General features: G+C 45.2%; 1 protein-coding gene across 3 annotated transcripts in view; it reads left to right on the top strand.

Moving 5' to 3' along the window:
- LOC141072566 (tetraspanin-33-like) overlaps positions 1–23,165 on the top strand; it is a 156,956-nt gene that overhangs the window by 85,576 nt on the left and 48,215 nt on the right. For 2 of the 3 annotated variants that reach the window (XM_073559845.1, XM_073559844.1), the window contains one exon: positions 17,478–17,606. In XM_073559845.1, the coding sequence (XP_073415946.1) occupies positions 17,478–17,606 (129 nt within the window). Of the gene's footprint in view, positions 1–13,077; positions 17,607–23,165 lie in introns of all 3 variants that reach the window. The other variant, XR_012226701.1, reaches the window with a different exon arrangement.

Here is a 23,165-nt window from a genome sequence, read left to right as displayed (position 1 = left end):
CATAAAAAAACGACCTAAATGAGGTATCGCTGTAACCGTACTGACCCGAAGAATAAAACCACCTTATAAATTTTACCGCACCCGGAACGGCGTAAACGCACCACCCAAAAGAAATTCATGAAACGCTGGTTATTGTAAATTCTGCGTCCCAAAAAACAAAATAAAAAGCGATCAAAAATGTCACGCGCCCGAAAATTGTATCAATAAAAACGTCAACTCTTCCTGCAAAAAATAAGACCTCACATGACTTGGTGGGTCAAAATATGGAAAAATTATAGCTCTCAATATGTGGTGATGCAAAAACTATTTTTACAATAAAAAGTGTCTTTTAGCGTGTGACAGCTGCCAAACATAAAAACCGCCGTAAATAGTAAATCAAACCCCCCATTATCACCCCCTTAGTTAGGGAAAAATAATAAAATTAAAAGAAAATGTATTTATTTTCATTTTCCCATTAGGGTTAGGGCTAGGGTTAGGGCTAGGGCTAGGATTAGGGTTAGGGGTGTGTTGGGGTTAGGGTTGGAGTTAGAATTAGGGGTTTCCACTGTTTGGGCACATCAGGTGCTCTCCAAATGCAACATGGCGATCTTATCTCAATTCCGGCCAATTCTGTGTTGAAAAAGTCAAATGGTGCTCCTTCCAAAATCTGCCATGCGCCCAAACAGTGTTTTACCCCCACATATGGGGTATCAGCCTACTCAGGACAAATTGCAAAACAACTTTTGGTGTCCAATTTCTCCTATTACCCTTAGGAAAATAAAAAATTGGGGGCAAAAATATCATTTTTGTGGAAAAAAATGATTTTTTTATTTTCACGCCCGGGCGTTATAAACTTCTGTGAAGTACTTGGGGGTTCAAAGTGCTCACCACACATCTAGATAAGTTCCATGGGGGGTCTAGTTTCCAAAATGGGGTTACTTGTGGGGAGTTTCAATAGTTTAGGTACACCAGGGGCTCTCCAAACGCACATGACACCCGCAGACCATTCCATCAAAGTCTGCATTCCAAAACGTCACTACTTCCCTTCCGAGCCCCAACGTGTGCCCATACAGTAGTTTTCTCCCACATATGGGGTATCAGCGTACTCAGGACAAATTGGACAACAACATTTGGGATCCAATTTCTCCTGGTACCCTTGGGAAAATAAAAAAATTGGGGACTAATTGATCATGTTTGTGGAAAAAAATATGATTTTTTTATTTTCATGCCTTTTGGCATTATAAACTTCTGTGAAGCCCTTGGGGGTTAAAAGTGCTCACCACACATCTAGATAAGTTCCTTAGGGGGTCTAATTTCCAAAATGGGGTCACTTGTGGGGAGTTTCCACTGTTTAGGTACATCAGGGGCTCTCCAAAAGCAACATGACACCCGCAGACCATTCCATCAAAGTCTGCATTCCAAAACGTCACTACTTCCCTTCCAAGCCCCGACATGTGCCCATACAGTAGTTTTCTCTCACATATGGGATGTCAGCATACTCAGGACAAATTGGTCAACAACTTTTGGGGTCCAATTTCTCCTGGTACCATTGGGAAAATAAAAAAGTTGGTGACTAAAAGATCATGTTTGTTGAAAAAATACGATTTTTTTTATTTTCACGCCCAGGCATTATAAACTTCTGTGAAGCACTGGGGGGTTCAAAGTTCTTACCACACATCTAGATAAGTTCCATGAGGGGGTCTAGTTTCCAAAATGGTGTCATTTGTGGGGGGTTTCCACTGTTTTGGTATATCAGGGGCTTTCCAAACGCAACATGGTGTCCGATCTCAATTCCAGCCAAAAACGTCAAATGGCGCTGCTTCCCTTCCGAGCTCTGCCATGTGCCCAAATAGTGGTTTACCCCCACATGTGGTGTATCAGCGTACTCAGGACAAATTGCACAATAACTTTTAGGGTCCTGTTACCCTTGGTAAAATGAAAATTGGGGGTGAAAAGATCATTTTTGTGGAAAAAATATGATTTTTTAATTGTACCGCTGTACGTTATAAACTTCTGTGAAGCCCTTGTGGGTTCAAAGCTCTCACCACACATCTAGATAAGTTCCCTGGGGGGTCTAGTTTCCAAAATGGTGTAACTTGTGGGGGGTTTCCACTGTTTTGGTACATCAGGGGTTTTCCAATCGCGACATGGTGTCCGATCTCAATTCCAGCCAAAAACGTCAAATGGCGCTCCTTCCCTTCCGAGCTCTGCCTTGCCCCCAAATAGTGGTTTACCCCAACATGTGGGGTATCAGCGTACTCAGAACAAATTGCACAATAACTTTTAGGGTCCTGTTACCCTTGGTAAAATGAAAATTGGGGGTGAAAAGATCATTTTTGTGGAAAAAATATGATTTTTTTTAATTGTACTGCTGTACGTTATAAACTTCTGTGAAGCCCTTGTGGGTTCAAAGTTCTCACCACATATCTAGATAAGTTCCTTGGGGGGTCTAGTTTCCAAAATGAAAAATGGTGGGGGGAACAAGAGGCGCAATAGTGCCCTATCACTAGTGACACTTGAAGTATGAGCGGTATAATACACTTCCACTCACCTATTCCAGTTGTGTAACCCACAACTGGCTTGAGAGCATATCACAGAATCAGCTGCTGCAGGACCTCCACCAACCACTCGCACGTGGAAAAACCTTCAGAAAGTTGTGGGAAGGGACAGATCCCTGAGGAAGGTGCCAGGAAGGGCGCCGAAATGCGTAGGAGGAAATAAAGGAGTACACTGCTACAACATCTTGCATCCCAGGTGATTTGTGAATCTCGGCAGCGCGGACTGCAACACACCCTGCTTCCCACAACTTTCTGATAGTTTCCAAAATGGGGTCACTTGTGGGGGGTTTCCACTGTTTAGGCACATCAGGGGCTCTCCAAACGCGACATGGCGTCCAATCTGAATTCCAGCCACTTTTGCATTGAAAAAGTCAAACGGCGCTCCTTCCCTTCTGAACTCTGCCATGCGCCGAAACAGTGATTCCCCCCCACATATCAGGTATCAGCGTACTCAAGACAAATTGCACAATAACTTTTGCAGTCCAATTTCTCCTGTTACCCTTGGTAAAATAAAAAAATTGAACCTGAAGTATTTTTTTTGTGAAAAAAAGTTAAATGTTAATTTTTTTTTTAAATATTCAAAAAATTCCTGTGATGCACCTAAAGGGTTAATAAACTTATTGTATGTGGTTTTGAGCACCTTAAGGGGTGCAGTTTTTAGAATGGTGTCACTTTTGGGTATTTTCTATCATATAGACCCCGCAAAGTGGCTTCAAATGTGATGTGGTCTGTAAAAATAAAATGGTGTTGCAAAAATGAGAAATCGCTGGTCAATTTTTAACCCTTATAACTTCCTAACAAAAAAAATTTTAGTTCCAAAATTGTGCTGATGTAAAGTAAACATGTGGGAAATGTTACTTATCAAGTTTTTTGTGTGCCGTATCTCTGTGATTTAAGGGCATAAAAATTAAAATTTGGAATATTGCGAAATTTTCAAAATTTTCGCCAAATTTCCGTTTTTTTCACAAATAAACGCAAGTTATTTGAATGAAATTTTACCACTAACATGAAGTACAATATGTCACGAGAAAACAATGTCAGAATCACCGGGATCCATGGAAGTGTTTCAGAGTTATTACCTCATAAAGGGACAGTGGTCAGAATTGTAAAAATTGGCCCGGGAGTTAACGTGCAAACCACCCTTGGTAGTGAAGGGGTTAAGCTTCTCTTAATACATCCTAGAAATGTGTTTTCCTTTTTTGCTGCCGCATCACACTGTTGATTCATGTGCAGTATGTGATCTATTAGTATACTCAAATCTTTATCATGCGTGCTGTTGCTTAGTTCTATTCCTCACATTTGGGAGATGTAATTTTTGTTTTTCACATTTTTACTTGTTAAATACCATTCTTTTAGTCACTGGTGCTACCCATTGTTCAAGTTTATCTAGATCCTTCTGTATCCTTTCTCTGTCTTCTCCAGTGTTGACTATCTCTCTTAGCTTTGCATTGTCTGCAAATTTGATTAATTTACCTTCAGTTCCCTTATCTAGATCAGGGTTCCCCAACTCTAGTCCTCAAGGCCCACCAACAGATCATGTTTTCAGGATTTCCTTAGTATTGCTCAGGTGATAATTGCTTCACCTGTGCAATACAAAGGAAATCCTGAAAACATGATCTGTTGGTGGGCCTTGAGGACTGGAGTTGGGGAACCTGTTATGATTGGGTCACCGAGGAGGAGAGCAATACCAAGCAAGCCACAGAAAACCAGAGAGGTTGGTAACTAAGCAGATTGCAGACCCCTGATCCTATCCACACAACTAGCAGTAGCCGTGGAGCGTGCCAACGATGATCCTAGATGCCTCGGCACAGGCGGAGAGCTAAATAAGCCTAAAGTAAGAAAGGGGAAATCTAAACTGCCCCAGAGTAGACCCCAAAGGAATAGATAGCCCCCAAACATATATTGTCAGTGAGACAAGATGAAAACACAAACACAGATAGGAAAATAGACTGAGCAAATGATGGGGCCCACACTGACTAGACAGGACAGGAAAGACACTGTCTGCAATCACGCAAAAACCCCTGCAAAAAGGTCCAACACGTGTGATAGAAAAAATACTGAAGTCGCATGACTTCGCCCACTATATCAGCACTCTGGTATATTCTGAAAGCAGAGCAAAAAGAGGCCAATCTAATAAGGGACAAAAACAAACTGGCACAAGCAGTAACATATGGATGGAGATTCAGCACAGCCCCAGCTGGAGCTGGCTGACCCACACAAAACTGAAATAGACAAAACCAGATCAAATGTGAACAATAGCAAAAGAACACTTAGCTGAGGATGCAGTTACTGAGCTGGAAACTAAGACCTCAGGAGGCAGAAAAAATCACCAGCAGGGATAGAGGGAGTCGGCTGTCTTAAATCCAGTCTGAAACCCCAGATCTCCAATCGTCCTCCTCATTATCAGGTGGCAAGCCTCTGTTAATCATATCAGCTCCATTACCTCCAGTAACCACCAGAGGGAGCCCAGAAAGAAAACTCGCAACCCCTCTATCAATATGACCAGCTCCACTACCTTCAGTAGTAATTGTCACGCTCACGCCTTGGCTGAATGTCGCGAACCGGGGGGTTGTGGCCCCACTGTGCCACAAACCAGACTACCCTGGAAGGGGCGTGACTACGACAGCTACCTCGGTCTTCACTGGAGCCTCTGATGATGAGGTCAGGCTTGTGCGGCAGGTAGCTGTCGGGTGCCACTCCAGGGTGGTGTCTGGCTGTGGCTGCTGATCCCACTCGGGGACAAGTCACTTGGACAGGTGTGACTAATAGGCAGGCTGAGACACTGGGCAAGCAGGCACGGCTTGGTACACTGGCAGGCAGGCACGGCTTGGAGACACTGGGCAAGTGGGCACAGCTTGGAGACACCGGGCAAGCGGGCACGGCTTGGAGACACAGAGCAGGTAGGTGACGGCTTGAGACACAGGACAGGCGGGCGTGGTATGAGAAGGGACAGGTAAGAACCTGTTCACACAGCAGGTGTAGGCAGGAAGGAGTGGTGTATGTTGGAACAGTATTTGGACCTGTTCACACAGGAGGTGCAGGTACGGATATAGGCTTGAGTGTGGAGTAGGCAGAGCCGCAGAGCAGGCTGGGCTGCAAGGGGGCCGTGCAGGCAGAGCGGCTAGGGAGCCGTGCAGGCAGAGCGGCTAGGGAGCCGTGCAGGCAGAGCGGCTAAGGAGCTGAGCAGACAGAGCGGCTAGGAGCCGAGCAGGCAGAGCGGCTAAGGAGTCGAGCAGGCAGAGCGGCTAAGGAGCCGAGCAGGCAGAGCGGCTAAGGAGCCAAGCAGGCAGAGCGGCCAGGGAGCCGAGCAGGCAGAGCGGCAAGGGAGCCGAGCAGGCAGAGCGGCTAGGGAGCCGAGCAGGCAGAGCGGCCAGGGAGCCGAGCAGACAGAGCGGCCAGGGAGCCGTGCAGACAGAGCGGCCAGGGAGTCGTGCAGACAGAGCAGCCAGGGAGCTGTGCAGACAGAGCGGCTAGGGAGCCGTGCGGGCAGAGCTGCAAGGGAGCAGAGCCTCTGATAGGGAGGACACAAGGAAAGACACAGCAGAGAAGGAACCACAGACAAGGAGACAGACAGACAGAGGTAAGACTGAGTTCAGACAGAGACACAGGGACAAAGACACAAGGATCAGGATATTCTGCCTCCTGGCAGGCGGACAGACAACAGACAAGGCACTGGGAACAAGACTCAAGGGCCAGGATATTCTGCCTCCTGGCAGCGGACAGAGAAATGCTAGGCAAGGTACCAAGACACAGGAATAAGCAGTAAGAGCCTTCAGAGAAGGCAAGACATAGGACAGGGCCTGGCTGGCTCAACAGCAAGGAGCTAACTGAGTTTAGACATTGCACAGGCAATGTTTCAGTGGGAGTGGCGAAACTAAATAGTCAAGGGCTCTAGGTGATTGGTAAGGGACATATTACACAGGTGCACCCTGACTGTATAAGAACCAGAGAGTTCGGGCGCCGCCCCCCTATACACACAGTCTGGAAACATGGAGAGCAGATGCACAGAGCTGGCAACAGACAGAATTCACAGCATGGCTTGAAGCAGAAAGTAAGTTGGTGTGCGGGGGATGGAAGGCCATGCAGTGATGCCAGCAGGGTTGTTACAGTACCCCCCCTTTACAGCTCCTCTTCCTCAAGCCTGCCAGAATGACCAGAAGAAGGAGTACGGGACCACACACAGTCCAGGTTGACACGACATCCTTCAGGTAGGGTGGAATATGTGCGCCATCTGGAATCACCGAATGCCAAGTTTCTTGGTGCCCAACAGTTTCCCACACAGAGGGTACAAGGACTTTTTCCTCCTGATTGGCAGAAGGCAGGGACCTGGAAGCTTCAGACTTGACCCCTACATCAGCCAGCCAGCTAGAAACAGAAGACACCTTCACTGAGTCCAACTTCAGCCCGACATGCCAAAAAAATTGGACCTCCTCCTCCCGGTTGGTGAGAAACGGAGATACGTAGGTCACTGTTCCAACCTCTTCACCCACCTGCCAAATGGAAGCTGGAGGCATACATACAGGGAGCCACTTCAGCCTGTTACCCTGAAAAAACTGGACCACATCTTCCTGGTTAGAGGATGAGTAAAGCTCTGTCTTGGGACTCTCACCCCTAGGCCACAGGGGAGCTGAAGGCATACACTCTGGATCCATCTTCAGCCCTTTATCCTGGGGAAGACAATCAAGAGGCAGGGATGCTCTTGGGAGCAGAACACTGGTATAGTCGCTGGGGATGTGTGAGGAGATTGAGACCGCCTCCCCCTCTTAAGAGGCATCCTCACACCTTGACTCGGCGACTAGCAAACCAGGCGAAGAAGACGACCTTGCTGACTGAATGCGACGCAAGGGAACCAGACACCTCTTGTCCCTTGGTTGTTTCAAGTGTGGTGCCTTGATGGGTCTCCAAACATAAATGGGCATCAGGATCTCTGGTTCAGAATGACCCATGGGCATACCAGACAGCCAATGGAAGACGAACTTCTTTGTATACAAAGCTCCGACCTGGAGCTGTAGTTGTCCTTACAGGACTAGACTATTTTCAAAGAGGGCTCGGCCACCTTTAGACGATGTCCACGTCGGGTTCTGGAGCTGAAGAATGGAGATCACACACTGACTCTGTATGGCTGGTGGCTCGAACACCCCAAAGCTCCCAGAAGGCAACGAAACAGTCATAGGCTTTATTGGAGAGGGAGGACTCTCGCCAGGGGCAGCCTCTCCTCCTGGCCCAGGGTTCTGGAGTACAGGCTTCACAGGGCAGAGGCCAGATTCCGGCTGCAACTTGGCCCGCTTCTTCTTTTTAGTCCTCTTGGATCTTGCATGGGAGGCCGCATCGGCAGACTGTGGAACAGGTGATGGCTGGACAGTCATAGGTGGTTGAGACGATTCACCCACAGGTTCCTCTTGTCTCTGGAAGCTTGGAGGGGAAGACTTTTCAAGAACAGCTGGACGAGGCATGTCGAGCACTTTACGGAAGGCCACCAGGAAGGCCCCCAAGGCTCATGACGACAGGGTCCCCTGCTTCCCAAAGGGGACAGATCCACATCAAGGCATCACCAGCTAGGTAGGACATGATGTATCCCATCTTGACCCGGTCAGAGGGGAAACAAGCTGCATTCTGCAGGATGTAGTGCAGGCATTTCTTCAGGAACCCTTGGCACTCTTTAGGGTCCCCATAGAACCTAGGTGGGACTGCTGGGTCGTGCTCTTCATAAGCCAGGAGCTGATTGTAGAGAGCATTGGAGACGATGATTGGGTCAGAGGTCTCCACAATCGGAACCACGCAGGATGGAACAAATTCCTCTGGTTGCTCATACTGACGGAACTCAATTTCATGATGCTCTGTGAGCGGAAGGACATGGGACTCAGCGGGGACCATGGCCTGTGCAAACTGTCACGCTCACGCCTTGGCTGAATGTCGCGAACCGGGGGGTTGTGGCCCACTGTGCCACAAACCAGACTACCCTGGAAGGGGCGTGACTACGACAGCTATCTCGGTCTTCACTGGAGCCTCTGATGGTGAGGTCAGGCTTGTGCGGCAGGTAGCTGTCGGGTGCCACTCCAGGGTGGTGTCTGGCTGTGGCTGCTGATCCCACTCGGGGACAAGTCACTTGGACAGGTGTGACTAACTGGCAGGCTGAGACACTGGGCAAGCAGGCACGGCTTGGTACACTGGCAGGCAGGCATGGCTTGGAGACACTGGGCAAGCGGGCACAGCTTGGAGACACAGAGCAGGTAGGTGACGGCTTGAGACACAGGACAGGCGGGCGTGGTATGAGAAGGGACAGGTAAGAACCTGTTCACACAGCAGGTGTAGGCAGGAAGGAGTGGTGTATGTTGGAACAGTATTTGGATCTGTTCACACAGGAGGTGCAGGTATGGATATAGGCTGGAGTGTGGAGTAGGCAGAGCCGCAGAGCAGGCTGGGCTGCAAGGGGGACGTGCAGGCAGAGCGGCTAAGGAGCCGAGCAGGCAGAGCGGCTAAGGAACCGAGCAGGCAGAGCGGCTAAGGAGCCGAGCAGGCAGAGCGGCCAGGGTGCCGAGCAGACAGAGCGGCCAAGGAGCCGTGCAGACAGAGCGGCCAGGGAGTCGTGCAGACAGAGCGGCCAGGGAGCCGTGCAGACAGAGCGGCCAGGGAGCCGTGCAGACAGAGCGGCCAGGGAGCCGTGCAGACAGAGCGGCCAGGGAGCCGTGCAGACAGAGCGGCCAGGGAGCCATGCAGACAGAGCGGCTAGGGAGCCATGCGGGCAGAGCTGCAAGGGAGCAGAGCCTCAGATAGGGAGGACACAAGGAAAGACACAGCAGAGAAGGAACCACAGACAAGGAGACAGAAAGACAGAGGTAAGACTGAGTTCAGACAGAGACACAGGGACAAAGACACAAGGACCAGGATATTCTGCCTCCTGGCAGGCGGACAGAGAAATGCTAGGCAAGGTACCAAGACACAGGAATAAGCAGTAAGAGCCTTCAGAGAAGGCAAGACATAGGACAGGGCCTGGCTGGCTCAGCAGCAAGGAGCTAACTGAGTTTAGACATTGCACAGGCAATGTTTCAGTGGGAGTGGCGAAACTAAATAGTCAAGGGCTCTAGGTGATTGGTAAGGGACATATTACACAGGTGCACCCTGACTGCATAAGAACCAGCGAGTTCAGGCGCCGCCCCCCTATACACACAGTCTGGAAACATGGAGAGCAGAGGCACAGAGCTGGCAACAGACAGAATTCACAGCATGGCTTGAAGCAGAAAGTAAGTTGGTGTGCGGGGGATGGAAGGCCATGCAGTGATGCCAGCAGGGTTGTTACAGTAACCAGAGGTAAGCCAGAAAGTGAATTCACAACAGGAACCCTGATCTAGATAATTTGTAAAAATGTTGAACAACACTGGGGCCAAGAGAGAGCCTTGGTGTACCACACTTGCAACATGTCCACTTGGATGTGCAGCCATTTATTACTACCCTTTGAGTACGATCACTGAGCCAGTTATGAATCCATCTAACCATAACTTTATTAATCCCATACTTAGTTATTTTTTCATTAGGGATAGTATGAGATACTTTATCAAATACTTTGCTGAAGTCAAGATATACTGTACCACATTTCCCTGATCCACCCAGTCAGTGCTTCCATAATAGAAGGAAATTAGATTAGTCTGGCATGACTTGTTTGCTACAAACCCATGCTTGGTCTGGTTAATTACTGTATTCTTATCCAAGTATATACATACAGTGGGGAAAAAAAGTATTTAATCAGTCAGCAATAGTGCAAGTTCCACCACTTAAAAAGATGAGAGGCGTCTGTAATTTACATCATAGGTAGACCTCAACTATGGGAGACAAACTGAGAAAAAAAAATCCAGAAAATCACATTGTCTGTTTTTTTTTCATTATATTTGCATATTATGGTGGAAAATAAGTATTTGGTCAGAAACAAAATTTCATCTCAATACTTTGTGATATATCCTTTGTTGGCAATGACAGAGGTCAAACGTTTTCTGTAAGTCTTCACAAGGTTGCCACACACTGTTGTTGGTATGTTGGCCCATTCCTCCATGCAGATCTCCTCTAGAGCAGTGATGTTTTTGGCTTTTCGCTTGGCAACACGGACTTTCAACTCCCTCCAAAGGTTTTCTATAGGGTTGAGATCTGGAGACTGGCTAGGCCACTCCAGGACCTTGAAATGCTTCTTACGAAGCCACTCCTTCGTTGCCCTGGCGGTGTGCTTTGGATCATTGTCATGTTGAAAGACCCAGCCACGTTTCATCTTCAATGCCCTTGCTGATGGAAGGAGGTTTGCACTCAAAATCTCACGATACATGGCCCCATTCATCATTCTTTCATGTACCCGGATCAGTCGTCCTGGCCCCTTTGCAGAGAAACAGCCCCAAAGTATGATGTTTCCACCACCATGCTTTACAGTAGGTATGGTGTTTGATGGATGCAACTCAGTATTCTTTTTCCTCCAAACACGACAAGTTGTGTTTCTACCAAACAGTCCAGTTTGGTTTCATCAGACCATAGGACATTCTCCCAAAACTCCTCTGGATCATCCAAATGCACTTTAGCAAACTTCAGACGGGCCCGGACATGTACAGGCTTAAGCAGTGGGACACGTCTGGCACTGCAGGATCTGAGTCCATGGTGGCGTAGTGTGTTACTTATGGTAGGCCTTGTTACATTGGTCCCAGCTCTCTGCAGTTCATTCACTAGGTCCCCCCGCGTGGTTCTGGGATTTTTGCTCACCGTTCTTGTGATCATTCTGACCCCACGGGGTGGGATTTTGCGTGGAGCACCAGATCGAGGGAGATTATCAGTGGTCTTGTATGTCTTCCATTTTCTAATTATTGCTCCCACAGTTGATTTCTTCACTCCAAGCTGGTTGGCTATTGCAGATTCAGTCTTCCCAGCCTGGTGCAGGGCTATAATTTTGTTTCTGGTGTCCTTTGACAGCTCTTTGGTCTTCACCATAGTGGAGTTTGGAGCCAGACTGTTTGAGGGTGTGCACAGGTGTCTTTTTATACTGATAACAAGTTTAAACAGGTGCCATTACTACAGGTAATGAGTGGAGGAAAGAGGAGACTCTTAAAGAAGAAGTTACAGGTCTGTGAGAGCCAGAAATCTTGATTGCTTGTTTCTGACCAAATACTTATTTTCCACCATAATATGCAAATAAAATGAAAAAAAACAGACAATGTGATTTTCTGGATTTTTTTTTCTCAGTTTGTCTCCCATAGTTGAGGTCTACCTATGCTGTAAATTACAGACGCCTCTCATCTTTTTAAGTGGTGGAACTTGCACTATTGCTGACTGACTAAATACTTTTTTTCCCCACTGTACATTCTGTTTAATAATTTGTTCAAAGATTTTTCCTGGTATAGAATTAAGGCTTACTGGCCTGTAATTTCCTGGCTCCATCGGTTTTCCTTTTTTGAAGATAGGGACAATACTTGCCTTTTTCCAATCTTCAGGGACTTTTGTTCTCCAGGAATTTTCAAAGATTCTGGTTAGTGGTTTGGAAATTTCCTCTGCTATCTCTTTCAGTACCCTAGGATGTAATTCATCTTGACCAGGAGATGTAAATTAATGTATATTAGCTTAGTGTTCCCTTACCATCTCTCTGTTTATCGTTAGGGTGGATTATTTTATTCCTTCAATTGCACAGGGAAGATCAAGTGAAATTGCATTTGCTTTCTTAGAAAACACAGAAGCAAAATAGGAAATTAAAAATGTGGCCTTCTCAACATCATTTTTGGCCACTTCAGCATCCATTTTCATCCTGTAAAAATCCTATAGCATCTTTGACTTTTCTTTTGCTTTTTACATACCCCAAAAATCCTTCATCAGGAATTAGATGTTACCTTTTTTTTGTTTTGGGGGCGGGGTATGAAAAAACTGATAAATTACTGATGTTAAAAACTAACCATACACTGATGAAAATCTGATTCAGTACAGTGATTGAGATTGTTCCATTTTAGTCACATACAAGAAAAATATGTCTGAATGGAGCCTTAAAATAATGTATTGTAATAAAAGAGAATTACAAATCTGCTTGTCTACTGATGGGGGAGGTGTTCACTGGGGAACAATTTGAAAAAAATTTTCTGTTGAGTTAGGTTTTTGAGCTGGTTTATACTAAAATTGGCAAGCTGATTCCAAAAATGTAGTCAGTTTTTTTCTATCACGTCAAGTTTTTCCTCCTCAACTTACCTGTCATAGAAGCGCAATTGCACTGATTTCTGTAATAAGACTTGTTATCTGAGTACAATTCGACTCATATAGAGCTACGTGGCAACTTGTAAGAGTAGTCACAACTGAGACAGTGTGGTGAAAGGTGTGTACAGCTCCCAATACGTCATAATTATCAATATCTTTACACAAAAAATGTATCATAGTAGGAATAAATAGGATTTGTGATAGCTTTTCTCTTTACATTGGGCGCTTAGTTGTAATTTATATATCTTTTATGATTTTTTTCTTTGTTAGTTTTCAAAGCTTGTAACTTTCCATCTCAGTGTTTTATTTACTTATGTACATATTTCCTTTGTTTCAGATCATGTCTGCTCCTTCTTCCTCTCGTCGTAAATGCCTAAACAACCCTGACTCCTTCTGCTATATTTGTGGTGTTTTCACCATTCCAGTTCAAAGGGCAAACATCAGTGCATTTGTCAAACAAGCATATTTTGCATATTTTAAAGTAAAACTCAAGATCAGCCATGGGCCCCTCACATAGTGTGCAAGCAGTGTGTCGAGAGTTTACGGATGTGGACCAAAGGAACACGTGAAAAGTTGGCATTTGGTATCCCCATGGTGTGGAGAGAGCAAAAAAGTCATTCCACAGACTGTTACTTCTGTTTAGTGAAAACATCAGGATTTAACAGGAAAAATAAAAGTAAAATAGAATATCCAAATGTACCGTCAGCTATCAGACCAATGCCTCATTCAGCTGAAATTCCAGTGCCAGTTTTCGAACAGCTACCATCTCTAGAAGTTCTGAGTGATGTTGACGAACACAGTGACAGCAATGATGCAGAATTTGAAATTCACAAGGATTCAGTTCGTAAGGGATTTGATCAGCACGAGTTAAATGATTTAGCACGTGAATTGGGCTTATCAAAAAAAGCTTCAGAATTACTAGCATCAAGGCTGAATGAGAAACAGTTACTTGAACAAGGAGCGAAGGTATCATACTTTTGTACTAGAGAAAGTACATTTTTGCAGTACTTTCGGTTTGACAGCGGTTTTGTGTTTTGCCATAATATTCCTGGCTTACTACGAGAATTAGGGCTTTCAATGTACAATCCAAATGAATGGCGACTGTTTATTGATAGCTCAAAGCGGAGTCTTAAGTGTGTCCTTCTACACAATGGCAATTTATTTGGTGCAGTCCCTATTGGGCATTCTGTCTCTCTTCGTGAAGAACATGGAGATGTAAAGAGAGTTATTGAGTTATTGAAATATGACACACACAATTGGATCATGTGTGTTGACTTTAAAATGGTTTGCTTCCTTCTTGGTCAGCAACGTGGGTACACAAAGTATCCCTGCTTTCTCTGTATGTGGGATAGCAGAGCTCGAGAAAAGCATTGGGTTGAGTCGAATTGGCCTCCAAGATCTGGTCTTAAACCTGGAGATCCTAACATTCTACATCAGCCACTTGTTGACAGGAAGAATATACTATTCCCACCTCTGCACATAAAACTAGGTCTCATGAAGCAATTTGTAAAAGCATTGCCAACTGACGGCGACTGTTTTACGTACATCATGTTGGCACTTCCTGGACTGTCCATTGAAAAAATCAAGGCTGGTGTGTTTGATGGTCCACAAATTCGACAGCTCATCAAAGATGAACATTTCACCGGGACTATGTCAGATCTTGAGAAGAATGCTTGGTTATCATTCAAAGACGTCGTCAAGAACTTTCTTGGAAATACACGTGCAAGTAATTACAAAGAAATTGTTCAGAAACTATTGGAGAGCTACAAAGCGCTTGGTTGAAACATGAGTATTAAACTACATTTTCTACATTGCCATCTTGCCAACTTTCCAGAAAATCTTGGTGCTGTTAGCGATGAGCAAGGTGAACGATTTCACCAAGATTTGAAGGTTATGGAAGACCGTTACCAGGGTAGATGGGATGTACATATGATGGCTGACTATTGCTGGAGCATCAAACGTGATTGTCCTCAAGTTAAACACTCCAGAAAAAGCTATAAATGTACATTTTTACCTTAAATACTTGAATATATATATATATCCTTTGTAAAAAACATGATAGTGTTAAAAAACATATTTGTCATGCCTATTTCTTATATATTTCATTTTTTGTTCATATTTGTACTATTTAAAAAAAAAAAAAAACTTTTTAGGTACAGTAGTTTACATATTTTTGAGAAGACAAAAATCCTATAGTTCAAAAACTTGACGTGATAGAGAAAAACTGAGATCATTTCTGGATTCAGCATCCAAAAATTAATTAAGAACAGTTGTCTGACCTAACTCCTAAAAAATTGCATTCCCCAGTGTTAGTGATCAAACCGTTTAACCCCTTTCCGACATCAGGCATAATAGTACGCCAATGTCGGACTCCCTCCCTTTGATGTGGGCTCCGTCGGTGAGACCACGTCTGACATGGCATATTTCAGCTGTTTTCAACAGATTAAATGTGCCTGATCCACCCGCGGATATTGATCTATTAAATGTTGCTTTCAAATGACAGCGGCATTTAACATGTAATTACGGCAATCCCACCGGAAATCCATCCATTGGTGACACCCGTCACTTGATCACAGGTCACTGCTGGGTCGACATGACAACCAGAGGTCTCCTGCAGACCTCTATGGTTGTCAATGTCGGATTGCTATGAGTGCCGCCTGGTGGTCGACCCTCATAGCAAGTCAGTAATTCTGCTACATACAGGCGATCTGATCATCACCTGTATGTAGCAGAGCTGATGGGGTTATGGCAGCTTCAAGTCTCCCATGTAGACCATTAAAGCATGCTAAAAGTAAAAAAAAAATGTTTTTAAAAATATAAAAAAAAATAAAAGTTTATATCACCCCCCTTTAACCCCATTCAAGATAAAGCAGTAAAAAAAATCAAACATACACATATTTGGTATTGCCCAATTCAGAATCGCCCGATCTATCAATATAAAAAAGAATTAACCTGATTGCCACATGGCGTAATGAGAAAAAAGTCAAAACGCCAGAATTACATTGTTTTCGCTGCCACAACATTGCATTAAAATGCAATAACGGGCGATCAAGAAAACGTATCTGCATCAAAATGGTATCATTAAAAACATCAGCTCGGCACTCAAAAAGTAAACCCTCACCCAACCCGAGATCACGAAAAATGGAGATGCTACGGGTATCGGAAAATGGCGCAATTTATTATTTTTTTTAACAAACTTTGGATTTTTTTTCACCACCTAAATAAAAAAAGAACCTAGACATGTTTGGTGGCTATGAACTTGTAATGACCTCGAGAATCAGGTTAGTTTTAGCATTTAGTGAACATGGTGAAAAAAACCCCAAAAAACAATTGTGGGATTGCACTTTTTTTCGCAATTTCATCGCACTCGGAATTTTTTCCCCCATTTTCGAGTACACAACATGGTAAAACCAATGGTGTCATTCAAAAGTACAACTCGTCCCGCAAAAAACAAGCCCTCAAATGGCCATTTTGACCAAAAAATAAAAAAATGTTATGTCTTTGGGAAGAAGGGGAGCAAAAAATGAAAATGCAAAACCAAAAATACCTCTGGTCGTTAAGGGGCTAGAAGTTTTGCAAGATTGGAAAATATTTGTGCTAAGGGAGATAATAAAAATTAAAAAACACAGTAAAAGGGCAGAGATGCTTACTTGCCCAAACGCAAACAAACGCACTATCAGGGTGCAGTGGACCCATATAGTTAAGATGGCCGCAACTCAGGTGCAAGAATACCGATGAGACAACCGCTCAAATCCTACCAATCCATGGAGGGAGCGGCTGCTTGGTATATAAATGCACAATGAAGACTTGTATGCGGCACTGTTCACACTATGGTAATGCACAGCATCCAGGTTAACAGCCTATTAGTTACGCCCTTCTATGAGATCAGGCAGGCTGCCCAGCGCTATCAAAATGCATGCCATGTGAACAGACACTGCAGTTTACAAGACCAAATGGGCCCAACTGCACCCTGAATAAAAAGTGCAAAAAACACATAAAAAATATGCGATGTATTAGTTAATATTTTGGCCAAAATACGCAAGCTTTTAACCCACTTCACGGATCCTCACTCTTACGAGTCCTAACACTAAACAGAAATAGCACAAAAAGAGTCTTCATTGTGCATTAATATACCAAGCAACCGCCCCCTCCATGGATTGGTAGGATGTGAGCGGTTGTCTCGTCAGTATTCTTGCACCTGTGTTGCCGCCATCTTAACTACATGGGTCCACTGCACCCTTTTAGTGCATTTGTTTGGAGGCCTGGGCAGGTAAGCATCTCTGCCTTTTTGCTGTGGTTTTTTTTAATTTTTGGAGGATTTTTAAGTCCTCTTTTTGTGCTATTTCTGCTAAGGGAGAAAATACCATGAAAATATAAAATAACCTCTAATCACTGGGTAGAGCCCACCTTTCCAACATCACCTGCTGCTCCACTTTTACTTTCCTGTAGCGATCTAATGATTGCTGCAGCCAATCACTGTTTTCTGAGATGTAGTGCTGTACACCTCATTGATGCTGTAAAAAATATCATACATTTTTCATTTCTTTATTTTTCCATCTTGGACAAGTTTGTTTATTTAATATGTCAGATTTACTGCAGTAAAATATTCCGGCCTGAAATATTTGTCTTCTTTAGGGGATGGGGGGACACATGTAAAATTGTTATTTACTTTTTGCATATGTTTGTCTGTCTGACTGATCTTTATGTTATTTTTGCTTTTTGGCTAATTTACCCAAGTTTGAATGCTGTGGAGCTAATAGCTACAAAGACTGGTCTACAAACATTTACTTTTACTGCAGAGATGCTAATCCAAGTTTGGAGAGATGTGGTGTGCCATATTCCTGCTGCATCAAGGAAAAGGGCCAGGTAATTTCTGAAGGAGATATGTTGTTGTCACAACTCTGTTGTCATGTGCTCCGGGACCAGGGGTTCCTTCCCTGTCCCTAGCGCTAGGGGTGATCAATCTTACCCTGTTCCACGGATTACTTCTGATGATGAAGATGCCGGGGCCACGTACCTTGCCTTAGTTCCTGAATCCGCCCTCAGTCTGTACCCTTCTCCACCCAGGGAAGATGGGAGTAGTAGCGTACCGTAATACACCAACCAGACTAGCAAGGTAATATGAACAGGTGTTTTTTAAAAATGCCAAACATATAATGAACTCACACATGTAATAGAAGGATGCACCTGGGGAGTGCAGGATGGGGTTAAACCAAAGTAAGAGAAGAAAGGGAATTATTACACACTCAAAACCTAGTAAAAGTCATAGATAAATCCAGCAAACACTTTCTCCAACAACAACCACCAATAACCTCCAGCCATGCAGCATAAGCTAACTCTGACAATGAGTGCTAACCAGGACCCAGTTTATATAGGAGAAGGGAGTGGCTAACAGTGAAGAGCTGAGATCCTTAATAGTGATGGGCGAACCCCCCCCGATGTTTGGGATCGGCGGGTTTGCCCGAGTTTTTTTGCAAAGTTTGAGATCGGGGCCGGAGATGACACAAACTTGCGTCCGAACCCCGAACTCAGACTTTACAGATATAGGATGGGACTCGGGGAGCTGTAAAAAAAGCAGAAAATTAATAATAACCATTATAATTATACTTACCTGTCTAGTGATGCGTCCTACCGTCCCACTGTCTCCGGGCTGCATATGCTTCCGGGGCCGCTCATTAACTTCGCCGGTATTCACTGCACTCAGCAGTCTTCGTTTTTTTCGGCAGTGTTCATGTGGTGACGTCACTGCATGAACACTGCCGTAAAAAGCCAAAGACTGCCGAGTGCAGTGAATACTGGCAGAACTTAATGAGCGGCCCCGGAAGCAGATGCAGCAGGTAGACAATGGGACGGTAGGACGCGTCACTGGACAGGTAAGTATAATTATAATGGTTATTAATTTTCTGGGTTTTTTTACAGCCCAAACTGGACCCGAAATATAAAACAGCTTTCCCATGGAAACCCGTGTTCAGGACCGTGTGACCGAACACTATGTGATTGGTACGGTCCCGAACTTTACAGTTCGGGTTCACCCATCCCTAATCCTTAATGCTCCAGGAGCTCTCAACTGAGCAGATTAACCCCTGCACTGCCGTAAGAAATTTACACCATTTAATATGAAGGTGAAGTGCTTCTAATCCGTGCCTGAGTATGAGAAATCAGAGGCTGCGGTCTTCTGGCTCCTCTCTGTCACGATAAACCTGTGACAAATGTGTTTAATAACTGGAGATATATAAAAGAAATTTTAAAATAATTACAAAATTTACTTGGTTGTAAAATACATTCTTTTTAGTGTTATGCACGCAAACTGATTTTTTTTTTAGTGAAAGAGCAGTTTTTTTGGGAGTTTTTCAGGTTCCTTTTTTTTCTACAGAACTGTATTAAAAAGAAATGAGATGTTAAAAGGAAAAGCTTATTCTTCTCCATTCTGGATCCACTTCTGGCTTTGACTCAAAAGCCTGGTTAAAAATCTGCAGTTTTTTTTCCCAAAAAAAACACTATGTGAAGCCACCTTTACCCTCTTATTTTATTGAGATGCTTTCCAGCCATTGTTTCTTGAAACATTTTTGTATTGTCACATTGAAACATATACAGGACATATTGCTGACTTTCACATTTTCAGCATAATCTGTATGTTGCAACTTTCTTTTTTTAATTTTTACAGGGATTAATGTTCACTGGAAAATATACATTGAAATCCACAGTAAAATAAAAGGAATCTATCAGCAGCTTTTTTGCTATGTAATCTGATGGAAATGTGAGGTAGGAGCTGAGACACTGATTTCAGGGATGTGTCACTTATTAGGCTCTGTGCTGTTGTTTACACACAATAAGTGTTGTATCAGCAGGAGATTATCATTGCCTGGCCTGCCATTATTCAGCTTACGAGCAATGCACAATATACACAGAAAGCTGTGGTGTGGGTGTGGCACCCCTGAGGGTTCAGTCGCCACAGAGGTACTGCACCTCCTCCTGAGGTGTAGTATCCCACTTCCGAGGTAAGATGGAACACCTGACCAGCCTCCAACACTCACATCCAGCACAGACACCTTAGAACAGCAGAGCACCCTTTATGGCAGTTGCTCTGGTTCATGAAGGGTGCTGTGTGGTGGGTGGAGCTTAGAGACACTAAGAGGGGAAAGCTGACAGGAAGTAAGATCAGATTGAGAAGGAGATTCAGAAAGGCAAGAAAGAGAAACAGAGAGAGGAGAAAGAGTTCAGTTGATCATAAGGAAGAGAGATTAGTGCGGAACGTAAGGAGAAGAGAACTAAGGGCTAGGGTCAGAGCAGAGCCCTTCCTCAAGTTTGAAGCGCATGGCCGGAGTCCGGTCTCCGAGGCTGTTTATGAAACTAATGTTCCTGCAGCAGAAACCGGAGGACTAGGAGTTGTGACCACTCTATTCCCACAAAAGACTCGAAGACACGGTGGCAACCTAAGTGTGAGCCCGGACATGATGGATGGAGTCCCCAAAGCAGGGTACAGTCACTTGTCATGCGAGTGGAGTTTGAGTAACAACAAGCAGGAGGAACTTTAGTGTAACTCAGTACTGCAAGTACCTCAGATAAGCGATAGAAAGGAGACGTTAAGGACAGGCACACAAAGGGGAGTGCTGGAAAGGTTAATTCCATCTGCCTGGGAGTTGGCTGAGCCCCTTGTCTGGAGACCACAGCATTGAAGCGGGCACCTGTCTGTGCCAAGATCGTGAGTTAAAGAACTGGAACTGCACTCAGCTGTCTCATTGCCTTCTTCCTGCGCCAACCCACTCAGCACTGCTACATCCCTGTGCCTAGCACTGCACCCTTTCCCTCAACACCTATTACTACTGCCCTGGGACTACAGCTTCACCTGTGGGGAGCTTCAACATCATTGCTGCACCACACCACCTGTCCCAGAGAAGCAACCCTGCAGCCCTGGCCAAACTGACCAGAAACCACAGGTAGCGTCACAAATCATCTCAATAACTTTATCCCCATCACTCTACCCCTTTTACATTGACTGCCTGAGGCCACAAACCGGGTCACTGCCACTGTGACATCTCCCATTGAAATCAATGGGCCCGGCACCGAGTACCCCACGGCCTCTGGGGGCGAGTCAGGTAGGGTTAGCTTTCTGAGCTCTGCTATATGCTGCATCTAAGAACTTTCTGATTGTGCTGCACCCATTAAATGAAGTGACACGGCGCTGAAATCAGGGTCTCTTTCCCTACATTTTTTCCCTACTGTCACATGAAGAGTTTTGTAATTTGATTACAAGAGTTGTATTAAGGTTACAAATCGCCCATCTCTGGCAGTCTTTTCCCCTCCCTTGGCAAGAGTGAAGAATAACTGTAAAGAGAATCTCTTGCTCTGGAGGACCTGTCCAGCATTGCAATGACTCATTGATGTGAATCGACACTGTGTAACTGGAGCACCCCGCAGGGCCTTAGGTTACTCGGTACCGGACCCGTTAACTTCAATGGGGGATGTCACGGTGGCAGTGACCTGGTCCGTGGCCCTGGGCGTCCAGTAATAAAATAGAGGAAAGATGTGTGATGTTTAAGTGTGACGCCGCCCGTGGTTTTCGGCAATGAGTGGCCGACACTGTGGTTTTGGTCCTCTGGGGCTGATGGTGACGCAGCAAAGAATGGTTCAGCTCCCCACGGGTACAGCGGGGGCCCCAGGGCAAAGATATTTCATTATTGGTTCAGATGGCGGTGAACGTTGTGGTGCAGAGAAATAAGAGAAGGACACAGAAAGGTGCAGGTTTCTTTACCTTTTACTTGCAAGTCATTGCAATCCGGGGTACCACACACAGGTGATGGATTGACTCCGGCTCGCCTGGAGGCATTCAGGGGATCCACCCTACCACATGGGGTTTGGGACCTTCCTTCTGCGCTTTGTTTTCGGGTCCCTGCTGTTTGTAACTAAGCTGTGACCTCTTGCGTGACGGTTTCTAACCTGTATGGCTGACAGTGTGAGCCTATATCACGGGTACTGTCCCTTTCACTGTCAGCCCCGGGATCTTGATCTGCTGCCGTGCCTTCAGGTGTTCAATGTCGCCCAGGAACTTGCAGTCCCTTGTACTTCCAGATTCAGCGGTCAGGGCATACAGCTCCTGTTCAGCCTAGGACTCTGGCATCCTCTTTTTATATCAGCGCTTCGCTCTTGGGTCAGCTATACACAATTTATCGTCCCCAGAGCATCTTGTCTCTCCACTCCTGTCCTTTCCCTCTTCACAGATCAACTCCCCGTCTTCAACTGACTAACTGTCATGTCATGAGCTCTCAGCTGCTCTCGTTTCCATGACAACTCCCTGTTTACTCTCTCAGCTATCTACTTGCTGACTCACTAACCCCTTTGCTGGCCAGAATTTATAAGGAAGCTCCTGTTATGAATGAGTCACCGAGGAGGAAAAAACAAAAAGCAAGCTAAGCCCAGAAAACCGGAGAGGTTGGTAACTAGTGGATTGCAGACCCTTAATCCTATCCACAACAACTAGCAGTAGCCATGGAGCGTGCCTATGGTGGTCCTAGACGCCTCGTCACGGCCGGAGAACTAAATAAGCCTAAAGAAAGAAAGGGAAAATCTAAACTGCCCCAGAGCAGACCCCAAAGCAATAGACAGCCCCCAACATGTATTGTCGGTGAAACTAGATGAAAACACAGACACAGGTAGAAAGATAGGCTGAGCAAACGATGGGGCCCTTGCTAACTAGAAAGGACAGGAAAGAAAAGCTGCTGTCTGCAATCACGCAAAAAACCCTGCCAAAAAGAATGTCCAACACGTCTGATAGAAAAAATCACTATATCAGCACTCAGGTATATTCTGAAGACAGAGCAAAAGAGATCAACTGATCAGAGACAAAATGGGGATTCAGCCCAGTCTCAGCCAGGGCTGGCTGAACACAAAAACTAAGTAAACCAGACAAAAACTCATATGAACAATAGCAGAGAAAACTTAGCTTTAGGAAGGCAGGAACCAAACTGGAAACCAGGAGCCACAGTCAGGAAAAATCACCAGCAAGAAACTAGGGAGTCGGCTGCCTTAAATCCAATCTGAAACTCCTGATGTCCAATTGCAGTCCTCTTCCTCAGATGGCCGGTCTCTGCCATTTAGATCAGCTTCATTACCTCCCTTCACCAACAGAGGGAGTCCAGATAGAGAACTCACTACTCCTCTGTCAGCACAGCCAGCTCCATAACCTTCACCAGAAGCCAGAGGCAAACCCGAAAATGAGCTCACAACAAGCTCCCCTTTCTGACCTGCAGCAGGAATTGTCATTTAATCTGTGTTACCTGGAATGGGCCCCCCCTCCTGCCTCCAGGCATGACTTTACCCCTTAGAGGGAGGCAATGTCACTGTGACAACAGTGTCACATTCCCCCCAATGAAGTTCAGTACTCCCGGACTGAAGAAACAACAAGAATTGTTAACACAACAATTAATG

This window comes from Dendrobates tinctorius, unplaced genomic scaffold (genome assembly GCF_039654945.1).
Source record: "Dendrobates tinctorius isolate UK_male_01 unplaced genomic scaffold, ASM3965494v1 ptg000276l, whole genome shotgun sequence".
Lineage (NCBI taxonomy): Eukaryota > Metazoa > Chordata > Amphibia > Anura > Dendrobatidae > Dendrobates > Dendrobates tinctorius.
Note: the sequence above shows the minus strand (reverse complement) of the source record. Positions and strands in the feature narration are given on the sequence as shown.